Source organism: Bombyx mori, chromosome 16 (assembly GCF_030269925.1).
Source record: "Bombyx mori chromosome 16, ASM3026992v2".
Classification (NCBI taxonomy): domain Eukaryota; kingdom Metazoa; phylum Arthropoda; class Insecta; order Lepidoptera; family Bombycidae; genus Bombyx; species Bombyx mori.
The window spans coordinates 10,078,441-10,100,397 of record NC_085122.1 but is presented as its reverse complement, the minus strand read 5'-3'; the positions used below and the strand labels follow the sequence as shown (position 1 = coordinate 10,100,397).

Here is a 21,957-nt window from a genome sequence, read left to right as displayed (position 1 = left end):
AATTGACGTTCAAGGGACACAACTTTGTATTATTATATTTATTTACAATCTTATTTATTAATCATTAGTTTAAAAAAAATATACAATTATAAAAAAACACTGTATAAAAATAAATTGCCGCTGATGACGGTGTCTACGACACAAGCCATCAGTGGTTAGGACTCCAGAGTGAGAAATCCCCTCACAATACGCGAAGTACCGATCATAACTGCCTTCTGTATCAGGCCCCTAACCAAGCCGGATAACGAGAGTTTTTTTTTATTTTATTGCTTAGATGGACGAGCTAACAGCCCACCTGGTGTTAACTGGTTACTGAAGCCCATAGACATCTACAACGTAAATACGCCACCCACCTTGAGGCATAAGTTCTAAGGTCTCAGTATACTTATAACGGCTGCCCCGCCCTTCAAACCAAAACGCATTACTGCTTCACGGCCGAAATAGGCGGGGTGGTGGTACCTACCCGTTCGTTATAGTCGATAAGGAACTAACTCCACTATCCTTAGCTAACGGTATTTGGAAGAGGCCGAAGGCGGAGAGTATTTCGAATCACATAGCCGTATAGAGGAGTAAGGGGTTACACGGGAGGTTCTACCGGGCTCACACAGGGCCTGATGTAGACCAATCAGCTTCCGTGGCCTGGTTCCGATTTTGTAACCTCTTTGGAGGAAACTGAAGGTTTTATTTTTGCAATTATGGTCGAAGTTATCATGACGAACAGCTACCAAAAATATATACTAAAGGATGACACGGTCGACATTTGTCGGGTATGCCACCCGCTGGTACCCTACCAGATGAAGATAGATGATGCAATATGTATGCCGTTAACAAGCGCCTGACTTTTCTGTCCAGTGCGTCCAGCTCTGATTGCGTCCACCTTAATTATTATTAATATTAAATTCATATATTTCAGGAAAAAATATTAATCCATATTAATATTAGTAACAGTGATAAGTAGATAAGTAGTTCTTAAAATATGTTAGTAGGGAAATAGGAACTTCTTCTTAGTCGAATACTTCATTGCTGAAGGTCGTGTCCTTGAAAGCCCTTCGTGGCTCTTTGTACCCTCAGCTTCCATTTGCTTCGGTTTTCGGCTTCTCTCAGGGCGTTGGTAACAGAGAGTCCAGTGAGCGCAGTTATCTGATCCGACCAACGGTATGGTGGCCGGCCGGCGGGTCTTTTCCCTTCTACCTTGCCCACCACAATCAATCTTTCAAGGTTGTCTGGTGGTTGCCGAGCAATATGACCAAAGTAACTAAAAACCTCCTGGTAGCAAATCGTCGACAGTCTCGTTTCTATACGAAGTTGCTCGAGGACAGATTTGTTTGTTCTCTTGGCGGTCCACGGTATGCGGAGCATTCTTCGCCAACACCACATTTCGAACGCTTCGAAATAGTAACAAAACAAAAAAAACAACATACATACAATTACATTAGTTTACCGTTACGGGCACGTTTATTTATTTATTGCATATATGGGTGGACGAGCTCACAGCCCACCTGGTGTTAAGTGGTCGCTGCTTCAAGGCAATGAATCTCTCTACAATGATTGAGAAAAGGTCAATCTAATCTCGAGAATACCATGGCCATGCTGTTGGATCTACCCTCAACCCAGTAGAGCAAGGACGCGCATCGCTTTCTTATTATGATATAGAAATCGTCGATACGTGCTTCCGCAAATATGCCCGATGCGAGGATCGAGGCAGCCCCATCAGTATCCTAAATGCATCCTTATACTGTACACGCAGGGCGTTATTGCGAGTAATTAACCCACAGACTGCACGTGTAGAAAGATGCACAATGCTTTAAAGGGCGTAATCTTTGTTTCTCTAGAGCTACGTTCAAACCTGCGGGCAATCATGTTAGAACGCACTGCCAACGCCCTCCTGCGTTCACGTTCTATGTCAGCATTGTCCGTCAGGTTTTATTTTTTTTATTTATAAAATCCCGTTTTCCCCTGACTTTGTCAGAGCTCTTAGAAGTGGTTATGTGAATTAATGTCATATGTTAGTACTTGTGTTATTACCCCCGTGGCTTTATTTTGCGCACGATCTGGTATGCATCTCCAGCGTCTGGGAAAAACATTTTTGTGACCCCCGCGGTTTCTCCGTTTCCATACCTCCGGTTTCACTCAGCCAGCGACTCCAGACGGATCTGTCGCCTGACAAATGAAACCGGGCAGAGGTCATAATCTGGCTTCCCTGAGGTTAGAGGTTAACAAGTGACCCAGATATTTGAATTGCTTTACAATCGTGACTCTGTTCAGAGTAATGGATGAAATTCTCATAGGGCACTTGGCTCCGGCCTCAAAGACCATGCATTCACTTTTTTTAACGTTATATACTAGACCATAACAGCTAGCATACCTACCTCTCACATATACGTCGACAGCGTAACTGATATTGTTGTTATTGATACCTCCAACATGACAGCTGACATGTGTGCTGCTAAGCTCGTCAATCAAAGCATTGACGTAGAGGTTAAAACTTAGGGGAGGTCAATCCCCCCTGCCTCACCCCGCACTCCAACCTGTACGGTTTGGAAAGCGCTCCTGCCCATCTCACAAGGCTGACCTGGTTGCTGTACCAAAATTTAGAAAAATGGTGACACTTTGGTATCCTCTAGTTTTGGCCATAATACATCGCAGCAGACCAGATCAAATGCTTTCGACCGGTCAAGGAAGCAAGCGTAAACCAGCGTCTTTCTATAGGTGTAGCGCCTGACGGTCTGCTTTAGGCACAAAATTGCACTTTCTGTGGAAAAACCCGGTCTAAGATCAAACTGGTTATCACGGAGCAATAGACATTTATCCAGCTCAGAATTAGTCAGACTATCAAGCACTTTGGCTACAATGGTGGCTAGTGAGATGGGGTGATAGTTGTTCCTATCAGATATATCACCGGTTTTGCTTTACATAGCTGGCACCACCGCAGATTCGTCATCTCTGCAGGTAAGTATGAATGCCTCGCGCAGAATGTACAAATCGCCAGAACTCGCCAAAACTCGCGGCATATGTGGACCTGCCTACTGCAAGTGTTCTATGCTCAAACTATCGTGGTCTGGATTTGCCTCTGGACATATTTGTTATAGCTTTTTTCATATCTTTAGCTATGAACCGAGCGTCCAACACCTTAGGCGCGCTTTAGATATCGATCTACTTTTACACATGTCTTCATATACATATAGGACCGGAAAAATCCAAAAGGTAGACGTTAAAGGAACGAGATCTTCCGGTGTCTTACTTAATATGGGTGTTCCTCAGGGTTCCATATTGGGTCCCTTCCTATTTCTTGTATATATCAATGATTTACCTAAGTTTATTGAAACCCGTCACGAGGTCGTATTATTCGCTGATGATACATCATTATTGTTTAAAATTAAACGACATTTGGAAGATTATGACGATGTGAATGATGCTATCTCGCGCGTGGTACATTGGTTTAGTGTTAATAATCTGTTATTAAATAACAAAAAAACAAAATGTATAAAATTTACCACACCTAATGTTAGACAAGTTGACACTAATATTACTGTAAGTGGAGAGACACTGGAGCTTGTGGATTCGACAGTTTTTCTTGGTATAACAGTTGATTCCAAGCTGCAGTGGGGTCCTCACATATGCAAGTTAGCGAGTAGGCTTAGGTCTGCAGCGTTTGCGGTAAAAAAAAATACGAATGTATATTAATGAAGATACGGCACGCCTGGTTTATTTTAGTTATTTTCATAGTGTTATGTCCTATGGCATTTTGCTATGGGGCAATGCTGCCGATGTCGAAACGATTTTCATCCTGCAGAAGAGGGCTATTCGTGCTATTTATAATATGCACCCGAGGGAATCCTTGAGGGACAAGTTTAAGGAAATCAAAATTCTAACTTTAGCGTCCCAATACATTTTTGAAAATTTATTGTACGTGCGTAAAAACATTGAAGAATTCCCCAGAGTCTGCGATTTGCACAATGTGAACACTAGGAACAAACATAGGCTTGCGTTGCCGGCGGCTCGAATTAAGAAAATAAGCAACTCTTTTAGGGGGCTGGGTGTACAGCTTTTCAACAAGATCCCACTAAACGTTCAACTACTACCTGTTCATAGATTTAAGAAAACTGTTAAGGAACGTTTGTGCAACAAGGCATATTATAAAGTTAAGGATTATTTACTAGATGGCACTACGTGGGAATGAGGCGCTCGCTCCTGGCCTTTTCATTTTTCATTATTTTTTTTTATTTTTTTATTGTATTTTTTTTGACTTGTTTTTTCTTTTATTGTGAATATTTCTATTTATTTAAAAAAAAGAAAATATTTGAGAAAAAACAAAAAAAAAAAGCCCGCTGAGTTTGTTTCGCCGGTTCTTCTCAGGACTGTGGCTTTTTTTGGAACCGGTGGTAGAGTTAACATTGTTATTTGTATTTTGACATTCAACAAGTGTGTCATACTGACATCTAAGTTGAAATAAATGATTTTGAATTTGAATTTGAATTTGAATTTGAATTTAGGCTTGTTATATTTTAACCAAATTAGAAACATGAGTCTAGCCTCCCTATGAACCTCACCAATATGTCTGTTCCATCCCATTATGGGTTTTGGTTTACATAGTTGTTCTTTGGCTTTGATTATTATAAAAAAAATGGCTGACTGGCTTAATGCAAAAACAATATTACTGTTCTATGACTATCTGTGCTCTAAGTTAATTATCACATAAGTGGTCACAACAATAATGCAATTCCTGAGGAAATTTTATATCGCTTAGACAGACGTTCGTGACAATATTGTGTGTATAATTTTATTTCATCCACATTTTTGTGACTCCATTTTAGTTAAATTTTACTGTTATAATCATCCACAATTCAATTATATTTTGGTTTTATTAAACTTATTAACACTCTATAACTAAAGGATAATGATTAGACTACAGGACGTCTTGTATAACAGATACATTATCAATTGTATTTAATGCAGAATTTGTCACATTGATCTCGCCAACGTGCTAACCCGTGCGTTTCACTATTAAGGCGAAAGTATTTGGTGTAATACTCAAATGTAAGGAATTTGTGTATGTATATTATTTATGTGTACATGTTACGGTAAAAGTAGATATTGCGGCAAATGTACACATTTCCGGTAAATGTGCAGATTTGCCTACTCGTTTGGGTAATGCGCATTCAACTAACATTTACAATTTCAAAGAAGGGATTGAATTCACATTGAACTCACAATTACTATGTCGTTTTGGTAAATGTGAGCATTGCATACAAAATACGAAATCGCAAGTGCGAGTAATGTGGTGCGCAAGCGCATGCGCATGCGCACATCTACAACCTAACCTAACCTAACCTACGACATGCTATATAATATGCAAAGAAAAGTATGTTTTGTTTGTCATTTACATTTTTTAATTAAAATAATTTTCGTTATTAAAGCCTTTTGTATTATGATTATTTAAATATTTTTTTACTCCAACAACATTATTAATTTATTTGTATTCCAACTTTTCTTAAAACATGAAGGTAAGAGTATACATTTACCAAAACGTGGAGGCAAGAGTACTCATTTTCCGGAAAATGTACATATACAAACTTTTTGGCAAATATGCACATTTACCGGTAAAAGTGTACATTTCCTAAGAGTGTACATAAACCGTAACATATATATATTTCAATTGATTGGTATGTACACCGCGTGTAATTAGTTTCCAAACGACTCTTTTCCACCTGGTGGTTGTCTGGAAGAGATCGCTCTTAGCGATAAGACCGCTAATTGTACTTTTTTTTTGTATATAATGTTTCGGATTGTTTCTTTTGTTGGTGTGCAATATAGAATACTCTCACTCTCTCTTGTCTCTATCCGCGCATATCCAATTTTGATTGGAACAAAAAGTCATTAATTTACTATAAAAAGGTTCGCCAGGGTGTCCATTAAAGTTAGCTAGCACGTAAACAGATTCAATGTAGTCATTATTAATAATAGCACTCACCGCGCTAAGGCATTCTGTGAAATCCGTGATAATATCCGATTTATCCGTGGACATATAGACAGTAAATACTAAACATGACATAGACTGCATACTTATTATTATTGCACAAATAAACGGATTACCGCACTAAACAACCGACACATTCTTATTGACACTTTTATTCCACAATAATGCACCACCACCGTGCGGTCGCCCGCGCATCATACCGGCCGTCGTGTCAACTGCGGACGTGCCCGTGCATCTGAAAACATTATCAATACTACTGAGATGAGATACATAATGTCATCTAGTAGTAGCCAGGTTTCTATGCGACGTACTACATACTCGCGGATATCTTCGATGGAGCGCTTTATGCTTTTACAATTAAAACCGGCTACTTTGATTACTTTATTAGCATTCACCCGGTCACCGTCCTCGTCATCATAGGTATACGACTAATTTATAAGCAAACAGTGGTGGGCCCTATTTCGTTTTGAGTGGTTTACCATTACCACCAAGCAATTCGACATTTGGACTTGTTTATTAAGTAACGTAATAAAATAATAAGTAAAAAAGTATAATAAGTAGTTCAGTGACTTAATAAGTAATTTAAAAATAATATTGACCATATCTATAAGAGGTTCTTGACAAGTAAGGATTAAATTACTTACATATTAGTATTGTAATTAATGATTATTTAATTTTTTAAATTCCTCTCACTCAAGGTTTAAAATTTACATATGTATATCTTTACAAATAATCTTATATTGTATATGCATACATGAAATACAAAAAATATTAACATTTCCAGTATTTGTCAGAGAAAAAAAAATTGATAATGCCATTTAATAATTTTTTTATTTGCAATATTCTACATGTATGTACAAATATTTGGACATCTTTTATTCGATTTAGTTAAAAAAAAATTTATTTTACACAATGTAGGGGACGTTTTGCATGTTACAACAAAAGTAAGAAATGGTATCAAAGTACAAAGTAACAATGGTACAAAAGTAACAAATGGTTCTCACTGGTGGTAGGACCTCTTGTGAGTCCGCACGGGTAGGCACCACCAACCCGCCTATTTCTGCCGTGAAGCAATAATGCGTTTCGGTTTGAAGGGTGGGGTAGCCGTTGTAACTATACTGAGACCTTAGAACTTATATCTCAAGGTGGGTGGCGCATTTACATTGTAGATGTCTATGGGCTCCAGTGACCACTTAACACCAGGTGGGCTGTGAGCTCGTCCACCCAATTAAGCAATAAAAAAATGTAGATTGCTAATTATTGTAAACGAATGGATGACTTTCAAGTAAATAGATGAAAGTTTAAATGAAAATAATGAAATGATTGAAATTGTCGTGGCCTCAAGGATAAGACGCCCTGTCCCAGTGTTTACCATTTTTTTCAATTAAACACGTAGGTACTTAATGCAAATTCATGAATAACTTTCACGGTGAAGTAATAACAATAATAATAATAAGTCGTCTTTTGTTTCTTCTATGATTATTATAACTAGTTTTTTTTTTTTAATAGCAAGGGCTTAATGTAGCCTCTTTATTTTTGACAATTTGAATACCTTACATTTTTTTCAGTCACGCGTGACTGACGTGGTATTCGTCGACATTTGAATATTGAGATAACTACAGTCATAATTTTCGATCATTTTTCAAGGAAATATTTTATCACTACCACTAATGGTAAAATGTTTCCTATATTATTTATAGTTATTTTTCATCTTATAATTCCGCTTTTTTTTTCCTATCTATGCTGATAGCCTTGATAGGCTATTTCAGCGGAACCTTAACTAGTAGGTGAGCTCACGGGGCTCAAACCTGACGACGTTGCTAACACGAACCCTAGCAAGAGTCGTGCTTCGCAGAATCTACCACCGGATCGGAAACGCGACCCACTAAGAAGATCCGGGAAGAAACTCAGTGGGCTGTGTCTGAGGGTTAATTTACTCGTCAAGCCCTTCGTCGCAAGCCACGGGTTCGACGAGAACGGTGACCGGTGCTTGAGGTACCTAAAAGCACCGTCAGTGGATCGGGAGGATCCAAAATGACGTGCTTGGGGCGACGTCAAATGCTTTCCATTCTTTCCGCAGGATCGGGAATGTAGTTACCGGCGGCCACGATGAGAGGGTTCTCGTGTCGTGCCGCTTTATCGAAGTGGCGCACCGCGTCAGAGGAATTACAGCGTGACATAAAATTGAGACCCGCAAAAATTTTAATCTTCGTAATTATTGGTGGTAGGACTTCTTGTAATCCTTGACGGGTAGGTAGTTATTAAGAAAACACATTTTTATTCATTTATTACTAAAAAAATTAAAATGTCTATGTTTTATAGGGAAATTCCACTGTACTGATCGATTTTGCTAATAATTCTAATACAATCTCTTTCGTTCGTATTTTTATTTTCACGGAAGCTCTGTTGCCTCTGTAACAAAATATAATTACAAGGTAAAATATATATTATTATACAACATTGACGACAGGGCGGACTTCTTGTCCGCACAGGTAGGTACCACCACCCTTCCTAATTCTGCCTTGAACCAGTAATTCAATGGTGGGGCAGGCGTTATACTGTAAAACTGGGACTTAGAGCTTTTTATCTCGAAGAGGGTAGCACCATTTACGTTGTTGATGTATTTGGGGTCTGGTAGCCACTTAACAGCAGGTTAGCCGTGACCTCGATCAGCAATCTAAGCAATAACAAAATATTTTTACTGTTTAATTTTTAACAAATTAATTTTTCGAATAATACAAAGATTTTGTAGTTACGGAGAGACTGAAGCATTTTGTTTGTCATTTTGGACGTATATATCGACGCTTGAAAGGCAAAAGTGACTAAGCGACAATAACTGCTTTGTACATAAAAGATAGGCAATAACCATTTTCGATGTGCAAAAAAAAAATATTTCTAGGTCTTAAAATCATTTCAATCCTACAGCTACTAGCTAGATTCTACTACAGTTAGATTCATTAAAATAAATTTTGTTTTCAGGTATTTCAACTTTAAATTAGTCTACGGTAAAGTTCACGCATTGTCGCTTAGTCACTTTTGCCTTTCAAGCGTCGATATGTACAAGAGTAACTGAAAATACGAGTCTGAAATTTCTCGACGTTTCCTGAGCAGTTATGCCAACAATTTCTTATTTGTTCAATTTATTTTGACAAAATGCCCATCCCTTACAAATATGTGTATATAAATAGGCAATGATAAAAGACTTGAGTACAGTCTACTTCTATGAGTGTTAATTATTTTTTGTTTTATACAGTTCATTAAAAAAAAAGGATGATAATTTCAAAAATAAAATTGAGAAGACACCTAATGTTATAGTTTTCTACTCTGTTTTTAACCGATGTACTATTTTTTATTTTCTTTAGTGGTTGTTATTGATGAGGTTCAGTACAGTAGTAACAAATATTTTTTTGTAAATCTACTGTTTTTTTTCCTCTAAATATAAATAACAAAACACTATGTGTTACAAACAAAATCTTTGGGTGTCGTTTATTATGGTTGAATTCTGGATCATTTGACGAGCACTAGCATATTAATTATATAGAGTAGCTAGACAAGCCTTACCTGTTATAAAGCACAGCAACAATGGTACCGTATGGCGTTAAGAAAGCTACATTTTCTATTGATTTCGAGAAGATTCTTTTTCTTTCATGAACCTTGATCCGCACTGAACCTCTTGGTATGAACTTTGAGAAGTGACCGATCGCATAGAACATCGGCTGCTTCACAAACTCCCCATTTTCGGGGAAAACTATGATCGGGGAATCAACGAAGTTCTTGGCCCAATTCGGCCCGCCATTGACGTCTAAACACAAATTCCAATCTATCCAGCCGACCACATTATGATTTAGATCCTGAAATTTAGACATTTGTGTACATAAACAAATTGGAATTATTTAAATAGATACATTAATAAACTATTTAAATTAAATTAAATGAGACAAAGAAGATATCTATACATATAAATAAAATTGGAGTGTCTGTTTGTAATATTGAAACACCCGCTTTTTAATACATGCATATGAATATAATTACGGTACATACAACAAAATAACATTTTTTACAATTTTTGTTTGTTTATCTGTCTGTCTCTTTGTTCCGGCTAATCTCTGGAACGGCTGGACCGATTTTGATGAGACTTTCACTGATAGGTAGCTGATGATATAAGGAAGTAACTTAGGCTAGGATCTAGGAGTAATTTTTTTAGACTAACTTCGCCCTGCGGCGTCGCCCGCGGTACAACAATAACTGCGGGTAAAATCGCGGGACTCCGCTTTTTCCGAAGCGAAGCGACGGCGGGTCGCTAGTATTAGATAAATTTGACCTCCGTTTTTGACAGAAAAACATGGGTGAAGTGACATTAATGAAGTCAAAGTCAATTAAACATTCATTGTTATGGATAATAGAAACAATTGTGGTTTGACCGGTGGTAGGACCTCTTGTGAGTCTACACGGGTAGTTACCACCATCCTGCCTATTTTTGCCGTGAAGCAGTAATGCGTTTCGGTTTGAAGGGTGGGGCAGCCGTTGTAAATATACTGAGACCTTAGAACTCATATCTCAAGGTGGGTGGCGCATTTAGGTTGTAGATGTCTATGGGCTAAAACAACCAGGTGGGCTGTGAGCTCGTCCACCCATCTAAGCAATAAAAAAAACAATATCCTTTTGTTAAAATTAATATACTTTAAAATTTCAAATGCTCGTTTGTATTCGAAAGTATTCGAAAGGTCGTTCATAAAATTAATTACTATATATATATGACGATCGAGATGCGAAATTAAACCGTAAAAGTATTTTTAATTACACTTAATATGTACTCTGACTTTCGAATCATTTAAAAAAAAAACTCACTGTTATAATGTCGTTTATATAGTTTGCAGCCCTCGTCCAGGAACCGAGCTCCACTTTATTCTTCTGCCACGGGAAACTTCCTGAAAAGACGCTATACCGTTTATTGACTTGACAACGTCTTAGAATACGTTGGAGCCGGCTGCACGCACGAAAAAACATAACTCATGCGGCGTTACCTCGCTCTGAGGCGTTCCATTTAAGGCTTGAAGTGCAAGCGAGAGCGCGCAACGAGCGACAAAGAGGCACATTGTGAAAAAAAATATTGACATCATTGTATTTATGCGTACAAATAAATGTAACTTGATCAATTCAGTAGTGATTTCCATTTACCTCCTTCTCTATATCCATACAAAATATCTATCAAACAAAACAAATTAAAATTTTCTTTTGAAAAATGATACCATTCCATCAGTATTTTCTTATGAGGTTTGTCACGTTTAACTATCGTCAGTAAACCGACTTTACAGACAACCGATTTTTTTTAAAAAGAATTTGGCTCCAACGCCTTTGGCATTGATTTTGCCAAAGTCAAAGGATGTACAAAAATGATAGGTGCTTAGAAGGAACATAAAAAATATACTATAACGTCTTATAAAACGCTGAATACTGGCTGAACGCACGAAAAAGTATCACGTTCCGCCTAACCCTGAGCGTGCAAGCGAGAACGCGGAACAAGCGATAGAGAGGCACGATCGGCCCAAGGTAGATCTTTCAAAATCTTTTCAGTGACAGTCTTCTTATAACGAGCGTGTAAATATCCGATAAATTATTGCGAGGCTGGATCGGAATCGAGGATTCTCAAGTCAACAATATTATGTATTATCTATAGCCAAAGAGAATAATTGCATATAATGTACTTTAACACTTCGCTCTACCTTTGAGATTCTCTGCTTTTATTTTAATTGCAATGTAATGGTGATGGAGATCACGGCCCGACTGATGTTAAGTGATTACTAGTACACAATTATATCATAAAGCGTGATAACTTGATACATGGATGGCGTCGAAGCCTCAATTTTATTTTGTACCGGACATCCTACCCTTGAAATGTGACGAGTTTGATTATTACAAGACCTTCCTTCATTGTGGAAATCGTTCGGGAAAGCGTGTTGAGTACATATTTTCGTAGCGAATAAACATTGGTTGTGGGATTCGAACACCAACACTGTTTTTTTTTCCTGCCTATGCTGATAGTCTTGAGAGGCTATTTCAGCTTCTCCTTGACGTATAGGTGAGCTCACGGGGCTCAAACCGGCAGTGTTGCTAACACTGGACCTAGCAAGAGTAGTGCTTCGCAGATTCTACCACCGGATCGGAAACGCGGCCCACTGAGAAGATCCGGCGAGAAACTCAGTGGGCTGTGTCTATGGGTTAATTTACTCGTCGAGCCTTTTGTCGTAAGCGACGGGTTCGACGAGGACGGTGACCGGTGCTTGTGGTACCTAAAAGCACCGTTAATGGATCGGGAGGATTCGTAATGACATGAGGGCACTGTAGCATCGCGTCTTATCCATTAGGCCGCGACGAGTTCGATACAAAAGAAAAATGCACCTTCACATGCTTCGGTAGCCAAAATAAACTTATCAGGAAACGCTTTGGAGACCTCTGTCAATATATAGGCAGGGGTGATGAAATCTGTGTAGTAATGCACGGCTATACCGTCTATATAATCCAAGGTCTTCGGGTTCTTTGCGACCATCTGAAAAAGGAGGTAAGTAAGAAATTTTACAAGTTTCACCATTATCTTAGTTGTTAAATTATCTAATATTTTTGAAGTTATACTTCTTTAGGCACGTTATGAAAAATTGATGAGAGTGAAATTTTACGATGCGCGCGCACCGTGACACAAAATTAACAGAATGAAGTTGCCCACTAAATCGCTCATTACAATACGACCGACGTAACTTGGCGAGTCTGAATATAGCCGCAGGTTTTCCGAACCGTACCGAGAATTACCGACTTTATACGATGTCTAGAAAAGGGATGTTCAATATGCGTGTTTGAGGATGTTGTTTAATCGAATTTTTTTTCAAATTGATTAAAATTTAAATAAAAAAAATTGAAGTATATTTAATAAAAATAAAGTATAACTTCTTACGCGCGTACATAAGTACACCCACCCTTTTTTTTTACGTTCACGACCTGTGCTATTGAGTAATCGATCTTATGTCTCGCATGTCAACCATCTCCGGTATTTTTTTATAATCGTACGATCCATGCGCTCGTCCGTTTTACATTGAAAAAGTTACTCACATAGTTAAACCAGTAAGGTATTGATATTCTCTGATCATCAACAGCTAGTATTTTTGTATTTTTGTGCGTCGAATTCCTAATTGTCGGTCCTAAATTATTTATTATCCATTTTGCCTGCGAAACAAACAAAAAAATTGAAAGTCATTTTATAAAAAAAAACAATTGTGTTGGTAGTATTTTTGTATTTTTGTGCGTCGAATTCCTAATTGTCGGTCCTAAATTATTTATTATCCATTTTGCCTGCGAAACAAACAAAAAAATTGAAATTCATCTTATACGGTCTTCCCCAACAACTGCGACAGGGTTTTGGATTGACGTTGAGTTCTGGGACCCCTGTATATGATATACAAATATTAAATTACACAAACGTCGAAAATCCTATATTGCACCCTGCGAAGCCGGGGCAGATCGCTAGTATATGAAAGAAAAAATGTCTCTGAACAAATTTCGATTGTGTGTTATCTATATTTGGCTCTTTTGGTCGACAACTTTGGTCGGCAACCTATATAGATTTTAAATTCAATATTGATCTGTCTATTTGATAATTTACCATTTGATCTTGTGTCCATCCTAGAGTATTAAAAGAGTCCAAGCCAAGCATCCCTGACAAGGGTTCGTTCGTGGTTGTGATCGCCCAAACCGGAATTCCTTCATCAGCGTACTTCTGTATAAATCTATAATTATAATTTTTTTAGTGGACGCGACTCGACGACTCTAATACCTTTGTGTTTTTTTTTTTATGTTTGAGAAATTACTGGAGGCCCTTCGAGTTTTACCAGGGCAGATGGGCGAGCAAGGGCTCAGACAGGAGGGATGGGATTTGCTAACAGCTACCCGAGCGTCTCCAAATGAGACATAACAACTCAAGAGAAGCTGCTTCGCGAATGAATCTACTACCGGATCGGAATCGCGACCCGCTGAGAAGATTCGGCGAGAAACTCAGCGGGCTGATGCTTTTAGGTTAGGTTCCATGGCAAACTCTTTGCCGAGCTCGACGAGTACGGTTACTGGGGAACATTTGTGTTCTGTACTATGTCTACTATAAACAAATACATTTGAAGTAAGCACACTATAAAAAAAATTCTTCAACAAAAACGGTCTTCACAAGCTGTACATATAATTAAAACTACTTTTTACGGTTTAATCTAGCGTTTTTATGCTTATCAAATCCAAACCAAACAAACTACAGTACCTCAAAATACTATTAGTAGTTCGTTCTGTATAAAATGAAACGTAGCATTTTAGATATATTGTTATGCCGATGAGAGTAACGCCATCTGCCATCAAATAGCAGAAATCAATATTTAAAAGAACTAGTATTATCGGGAACGCTCGGGGAGTATAACGCCATCTATTGTCAAATAGCGAAAACACATATCGAAATGACGATATAAAAGAATAGATGGAACACAACACAATATTGAAATGTCGATAATTCCTTAATCGTCGGTAACGACCACGAAAACTAAAGTATTCGGAACGGAAATGACATGAGAATAAAAAACGCGAGATTAAGCCATAAAATTAGTAAAAGTAGTGACGGTGACCAGCGATTCTAAACCTTCCTTAGTCGCGTCACAATTTTGACTATTTAAAAATTTGACGGCATTCAAAAGTACTCACTTATGTATGTGTAAAATAGTATGATAATAATTATATACGTCAAATTTGCCGGCACACAAAAGTGCGCGCCACAATGTTTGAGAATCACTGCTTTAGACAAACGAAGCGGTATTCTCTATATTATAATTTATAATTACCCGACACATTACTGGTGGTAGGACCTCTTGTGAGTCCGCACGGGTAGGTACCACCGCCCCGCCTATTTCTGCCGTGAAGCAGTAATGCGTTTCGGTTTGAAGGGTGGGGCAGCCGTTGTGACTATACTGAGACCTTAGAACTATATCTCAAGGTGTGTGGCGCATTTACGTTGTAGATGTCTATGGGCTCCAGTAACCACTTAACACCAGGTGGGCTGTGAGCTCGTCCACACAACTAAGCAAGAAAAAAAAAAAAAAAAAAAAAAAAAAAAAAAAAAAAAAAAAAAAAAAAAAAAAAAAAAAAAAAAAAAAAAAAAAAAAAAAAACATTAACTCAAAGTTTTTTTTATGTCCTGCCCTCTATTCCTAATCTCAAAATATCTAAAACAAAATTCGCCAGAAAATGTTTTAAAGCGAAATACAATAAAAGCTCGTTATTCGCGGGGTATATGTTTCGTAAATATGCCGCGGATACAGAAACCGTGAGTACGGAATTGTAATTTCGCGCGATAAAATGAAAATAGTACCTACATACGGCGATATAATCTAACTGCGTACTTCAGGCATAGTACACCTATTCATAAGGTCTATTTTACTTTTTTATCAGTCCATTTGACGAAGCATTTACAAAGAATATTCGGTTGGGTACCTACATATTATTATAGAATCCTTTTTTTTTCAATGTGTAGGTACCGATTAGATCCACGAATAATTAAATCTTTAGGAAGTGGGATATAATATAGTATAGGATATAGTAGTATATAATATAGGAATAGGGTCGCATTTTTTAATCCGCGTTTTGTAAAAGCGTAAATGAAGGAAGCGCGAATAAGGGGCTTTTACTGTAATACCGCTGGAATCACATACTTCAGATGGTAGTCAGCGTAGGTCTGGAAATATTCAGGTTTGAGCCTGCTGATACCCGAATACCGGTTGTTGGTTTTCATCCAAGGTGGCGGAGACCAGGTCGTAGCGACTATGTGGATCTGTCTCTTTGTGGCACTCATTGCCGATTTTATCAATGGAATCTGCATTTCAGATATGTGTATTAATTATCGTTTGCTGGAATAAAGGACCTATTGATTATTCTACGGGGGTTGAGATTTGTTTTGAGCCTTCATGGTCCGGTATCAGAGCTCTATCTATCTCGTGATGCCATATTGTGTTTCGTTTGGCTACCTGTTAATCCCATTAAATTTAATCTCCGTGTCTCAAGGCGAAAGGTATTTAAGCGATAAACAATTTTACATTTGTTTTATTATAATAATTTATTGCGTTATTAACCTTATAGTAAATGTTCAACGATCTTTTTCGAGGCAATGAGACCTGCTAGGCCTCATAAAAGTCTGTTTTTGAATATACTCAGTTTTGACTGCCGCTCCTCAAGACTGTTTTTTAAGCCGCGTAACCCAGTCAACGTGTTAATAATGGTGGCAAACAATTTGACATTGACCATCAGTGATGATAATTAATGGCAGTTTCATTTAGAGTCTTACGGCAAATTTACGTGTCAATAATTTTAGACGGCATTTCTAAAAACCAAACCGTGTATAACCTCCTCATTTTTGATGGTTCGTAAATTCTGGTCACACTACTACACACTATTACTCCTATTACTTTACTGGTGGTAGGACTTCTTGTGAGTCCGCGCGGCTAGGTACCACCACCCGACCTATTTCTGCCGTGAAGCAGTCATGTGTTTCTGTTTGATGAGGCAAACATTATAATACGGAGACCTTAGAACTTATATCTCAAGGTGAGTGGCGGCATTTACGTTGTAGATGTCTATGGGCTCTAGTAACCACTTAACACCAGGTGGTCTGTGAGCTCTTCCGCCCATATATGCAATAAATAAATAAAAATATTACGGAGCCGTTTATTTGTTTTTATAATGTAATCAAACGCCTGAAATGATTTTGCTCGCAACGATATAAACATCTCACCTTATACTGGTAGTCTTCTTTAGCTAGTGTGAAGTTACTTAGCGTTGCATCGTTTTCCGGGAATTCGTTGTATGCGTACGGATGAGTTGAGAAATCCGATCCACCGATCGGAACGCGTATCATGTTATACTCAAGACCGTTGCGGCTGAAGTATGACCTATGGAAAAAATATATAATAAAAATATATACGTCACATTTCGTATTCACAACGGGGGAATATAATTCAATATAAGCCTTCAGGCATTGTTGTAACTATCGTTATATGAGATACAGCATACATGAGATACAGATATCGGTAGGCAGCGGCTCGGCTCTGCCCCTGGCATTGCTGAAGTCCATGGGCGACGATAACCACTCACCATCAGGTGGGCCGTGTGCTCGTCTGCCTACAAGGGCAATAAAAAAAAAATTAAAAAAATACACATACACCGGAGCGACGGTGGCGGTTCATGAGCTACAGTGATCACTTATCATCTGATCGGCCGTACGTTCATCTGCCTACAACAGCAAAAAAACAACTATATCAAATTTCAATTAAATTACTCCAACCAAACATGCAAGTGTTCCTTTTTATAGTATTTCAGTAAGGCCCCTAGTTACAAGTCGCGATTGCATCATGATTATTATTGGACCAACATTGACCTCCTTCGAGATCAAATTCAATAAAATTGAAATCATTAAGTTACAAAGAAAGTTGCTAGTCTGTCTTTTAAATAGTAATAAGTTGTTTTTTTTTTTATTGCTGAGTTGTGTGGACGATCTCACAGCCCACCTGGTGTTAAGTGGTTACTGGAGCCCATAGACATCTATAACGTAAATGCGCCACACACCTTGAGAGGTTCTAAGGTCTCAGTATAGTCACAAGCCGTGGTGGGCTGTGAGCTCGTCCACCCAGATGGGTGTTAAGTGGTTACTGGAGTCCATAGACATCTACAACCGTAAATGCGCCACCCACCTTGAGATATAAGTTCTAAGGTCTCAGGTATAGTTACAACGGCTGCCCCACCCTTCAAACCGAAACGCATTACTGCTTCACGGCAGAAATAGGCGGGGCGGTGGTACCTACCCGTGCGGACTCACAAGAGGTCCTACCACCAGTAATTACGCAAATTATAATTTTGCGGGTTTGATTTTTATTGCACGATGTTATTCCTTCACCGTGGAAGTCAATCGTGAACATTTGTAGAGTACGTATTTCATTAGAAAAATTGGTACCCGCCAGCGAGATTCGAACACCGTTGCATCGCTCGATACGAATGCACCGGACGTCTTATCCTTTAGGCCACGACGACTTACTAAATACGATATGATTAATGAAAAAGAGGAAAATATTAATTCACCACATCCGCAGTGCACACAATAAGGATTTCGCTTAGTGTTATTTTCATATTTGACGCTTTCAGTGGCGCTATTGAAAAAACTTGACGACTTAGCTTCAGACCATGTTGGATATTTTGCAGCGAATATACTGATTAGACTCGCTAATATTATTTGATTGTGGTCTTAAAGCTGGAAATCAACCAGCTGTCACCTAAACCTTATTATAGTACAGTATTAGGAGTTTGACGTTGAAGAATGAAATAAACTTTCTTGGCATCCCAATAGCCGTATAACAACGGCTATCATAATCACATCCAAATCAATAAATCTCCTAAAAGCAATTAAATTATTCTCTATGACACATGCAAAGGTACATTACTCGATAAGATGATTCTGCAAGTTTTGCGACAAGCTCTTCCAGTGAATACCGGCAGCGTCAGTGACGGCCCCACCGAAGCCCTCGATCATTTGATGTCTCACTCTTGGTTCTATTACTAATGTCGTCCCACATTGCGCTGTAACAGAGACCGAAATTTCTACATTCGGGAAACGAAACTGAGATCCTTTTTTTTGCTACCTAAGCTGACCTAATACCTTGAGCGGCTATTTCAGCGTAACCTTAACTAGTAGATGAGCTCACGGGGCTCAAACCTGACGACGTTGCTAACATGAACCCTAGCAAGAGCCGGGCTTCGCAGAATCTACCACCGGATCGGAAACGCGACCCACTGAGAAGATCCGGCGAGAAACTCAGTGGGCTGTGTCTGAGGGTTAATGAGATCCATATTTCTAAATATAGACGTTCCAACGGGCTTCTTGGCTTGGAGGTCATCTATCCGAATTTTCTGGTCGTAATCTTCCAACTTTAGTGGTAGTATATTTGAGCAAAAACATATCATAGTTTTCCGGATGTCTCACATAAGATATTTCATTCCAGAGTTCAAACGTAATTAGAAGGGAAGGCCACCGAAAACAATATTCTAGAGTCATGTAGTTGCAGGTAAAAATGGTATATTCTGCTCTAGCGGCGTGTTATATCATGGTAAAAAGCTACATCTGGTGGAATAAGCTATACAATGGATACGCTCACATTTGCTGCGCGTCAAACACGGTAAGCATCATTAATGTATCCCTAAGAATGATATATCTGGTCAATTTAAAGCTTGTCTAGACAACTCGGTCGGTTTGTGGTCCTTAGGGGCTGAACGTCTGGGCCTAGTGTTGACCGCAGTAGCCTACTTTGTCCGTGCTCTGTTTCGGGTACGGATTGAGCGTCAGGCAAAAGTGTAGAGAAATCATTTAGCGCTCATCAACTTTAAAATACTCGGCCATGGTCTTTAACATCTTCGACCACCAAATCCCACATATACCAGGCGTCCCCTAGGTACAAGAACCATGTAGGACATTTTCCCTCGGCCTGAAAAAAATAGAACCACAGAATATCTAAGTTAACTCACTTAAATTATTATACGGGTTTAATGTTCCTCCAGTTTTGCTGAATCGCAAGCCGCTCTGCAAAATAAAATTTTAATTTAATATCACTTCGTAATACTCATCGTCTATTGAATTACACATTCGATCTAATGTCTTGAATAAAAGCCTCCCAACTCGAGAGCTACGCTTGCCGGGTTCAATCGTATATCTATACCACACATTCCGCTCAAACACACACGAAAATAGGCAGTGGCTTGGCAAACAAATTATTAGCCTTTTTGGTGATGGTTCATTTGTCGAATGTCGCAAAGGTGCATTGTCTTAGAAGCTTTATTGGAAATTCAAAGGCATTCCTCGAAGACGATTGGTAAAAACAAGGTAATTAATATTCGTCGGTCAGCAAATTACCTACCAGAACAATCTAACGTAACCTTAACTGACCTCGGATGTGGTGTAGGTGTTATATGCGCCTATAATCGGAGGTTCCCTCGTCACAGTATCGCAATACGTGTCGTTACAAACACAAACAATCGCATCCGATCCTCTCGCCTGGCATACGGTATCTGCAGATATTTGGTTTCTGATTAGGGTTATTTAAGTTTTCCTGAGTTACATAGGTGCAGAAATATTTATAATCGATTTCATTTTAAGAGTGCCATAAAGGATAACACGCCGGGTGTAATCGTGTCGGACGATGAGACTATAGCAACAGTAAAATAATGGAAATTTACTGGTGGTAGGACGTCTTATGAGACCACACGGGTAAGCACCACCACCCAGTCTATTTCTGCCGTGAAGCAGTAACGCGTTTTGGTTTGAAGGGTGGCACAGCCTTTTTACTATAGAGAGATACTTACGTTGTTGATTTGGGCTCCAGCAACCATTAAACATTAGGTGTGCGGTCAACTCCACCCAACTAAGTAATAAAAAATATTCAGCAAATTGGCTTTTAACGGCCAGAATATAAAAATAAACTGTAGCTTAAACTCTTGACCCGTAGTTTATTGAACTATTCGTTGATACACTACAAAAATAAACGTTATCTAATTTTATTTATCACACGTAGGTATATAGTGACGCAAAAGAAACATTTAAGCTAAAAACAAATTGTTTATAAATAAACAACTAATTCTCTAATAAGTACACTTGAAAATAGAATTCCTTGTTTTACTAAAATAAATTTGAATTTTGAATTCTTTGATTCATGAAATAAATAATATTTGCAATGCCCAATGTAATATTTACATGCAACTTCATGGGCAACGTATTGGATATATCTTGATGATTAATTTTAAGTTTATTTATACAAAAATTATGAACAACATACCAGAAAGAGCTCCTTTCAAAGATACGTAGAATATTAACAAAGAAATGCAAATTAAAATTTTCATTTTGTAAGTCCGTTAAAAAGTTCTAAATTGTATTATTCAATTAACAATTTACGATTTCATATTTCAAACCACATTTTACAAGCAAAATACGACTGAGTATTAAGTAGTCTCATCGGCTACCATGAATGAACTAACAGCTAACTGGTCATTTTGAAATCTCAATTCATACGAGTATTAGGGATGTCACTGTACTGGATTATTTTATATAAACCAAATTTATTTTAATGGTTTTTTTTAGCTATTTTTTCGATACTCTCCGAATCTTCACAATCTTCAGCATCTCCCTTTGTCTCTCCACTTCTGCCTTCACAAATCCCTTGTGTGGGTATTAAAGTATTTCAAAATCTATTTGTTACAAAACTCATGTACTGCTGTTACTGCTCTAAACTACTACTGATTTAAAAATACTAACAACTGATTACAAATAACCTAATCAGATCTGTACAATAGCCCAGCCAAGGCTGCGACTCAAGAATGATATAATTTGGGTAATAGTATTTGGGTGACTGGTGGTAGGACATTTTGTGAGCCCGCATGAATCAGTGCATCACCCTGCCTATTTCTGCCATGAAGCAGTAATGTGTTTCAGTTTGACAGGTGGGGCAACCGTTGTACTGTAAAAACTGAGACTCAGATGTCATGTCTCAAGATTGATGGCGGCATTAACGTAGTTGATGTCTATGGGCTTCGTTGACCCTTAACACCAAGTGGGCCATGAGCTCGACCATCCATCTAAGCAATAAAAAGTAAAGGGTGATGCATTCCCACAAGACTTGGTCCAACAGGCTTCGTATATCTAAAGATTACGTCATATGTAAGTATTAATGTGCTCTCATGCTGTGCGCAAAGATGAAAAAATAAATAAAGCAATACTCACCTCCGACGTTATTGTGTAGTAATTTGTTATTTGCTAAGATAGGTGGACGAGCTCACGGCCCACCTGGTGTTAAGTGGTAACCGGAACCAGTAGACAACATAAATGCCACCCACCTGAGATATGCGTTCTAAGGTCTCAGTATAGTTATAACGGCT

The 21,957-nt window shown here is 38.4% G+C and overlaps 2 protein-coding genes across 3 annotated transcripts in view; both read right to left on the bottom strand.

Moving 5' to 3' along the window:
- The window catches only part of LOC101742496 (lysosomal acid glucosylceramidase), a 41,661-nt gene extending 35,183 nt beyond the window's left edge, over positions 1-6,478 (bottom strand). Inside the window, exon 1 of one of the 2 annotated variants that reach the window (XM_021348452.3) lies at positions 5,972-6,478. In XM_021348452.3, coding sequence (XP_021204127.2) covers positions 5,972-6,061 — 90 coding nt within the window. In that variant the 5' untranslated portion in view covers positions 6,062-6,478. The remainder of the gene's footprint in view (positions 1-5,971) is intronic. The other variant, XM_021348453.3, reaches the window with a different exon arrangement.
- Positions 6,479-8,247: 1,769 nt separating this feature from the next.
- LOC101742640 (lysosomal acid glucosylceramidase) lies at positions 8,248-21,085 on the bottom strand. Its single transcript, XM_004926824.5, has 12 exons — positions 20,862-21,085; positions 19,976-20,097; positions 19,558-19,612; positions 18,480-18,615; positions 16,781-16,937; positions 15,705-15,865; positions 13,629-13,752; positions 13,079-13,192; positions 12,377-12,524; positions 10,826-10,905; positions 9,539-9,828; positions 8,248-8,389 (listed from the first exon to the last, which is right to left on the bottom strand). The coding sequence occupies exons 1-12, from the start codon at positions 20,923-20,925 to the stop codon at positions 8,287-8,289; spliced, it is 1,554 nt and encodes a 517-aa protein (XP_004926881.1). The 5' UTR covers positions 20,926-21,085; the 3' UTR covers positions 8,248-8,286.
- Between the last annotated feature and the right edge of the window lie 872 nt (positions 21,086-21,957).

Bases quoted from the DNA above. Each gene is read 5' to 3' on its own strand.
- LOC101742640 (XM_004926824.5), bottom strand. From the start codon at position 20,925: ATGAAAATTTTAATTTGCATTTCTTTGTTAATATTCTACGTATCTTTG. The intron at 19,613-19,975 runs GTCAGTTAAGGT...TTTATTTTGCAG, and splicing joins ACACCTACACCACATCCGAG to AGCGGCTTGCGATTCAGCAA. The intron at 15,866-16,780 runs GTGAGATGTTTA...TCTGAAATGCAG, and splicing joins AAGAAGACTACCAGTATAAG to ATTCCATTGATAAAATCGGC.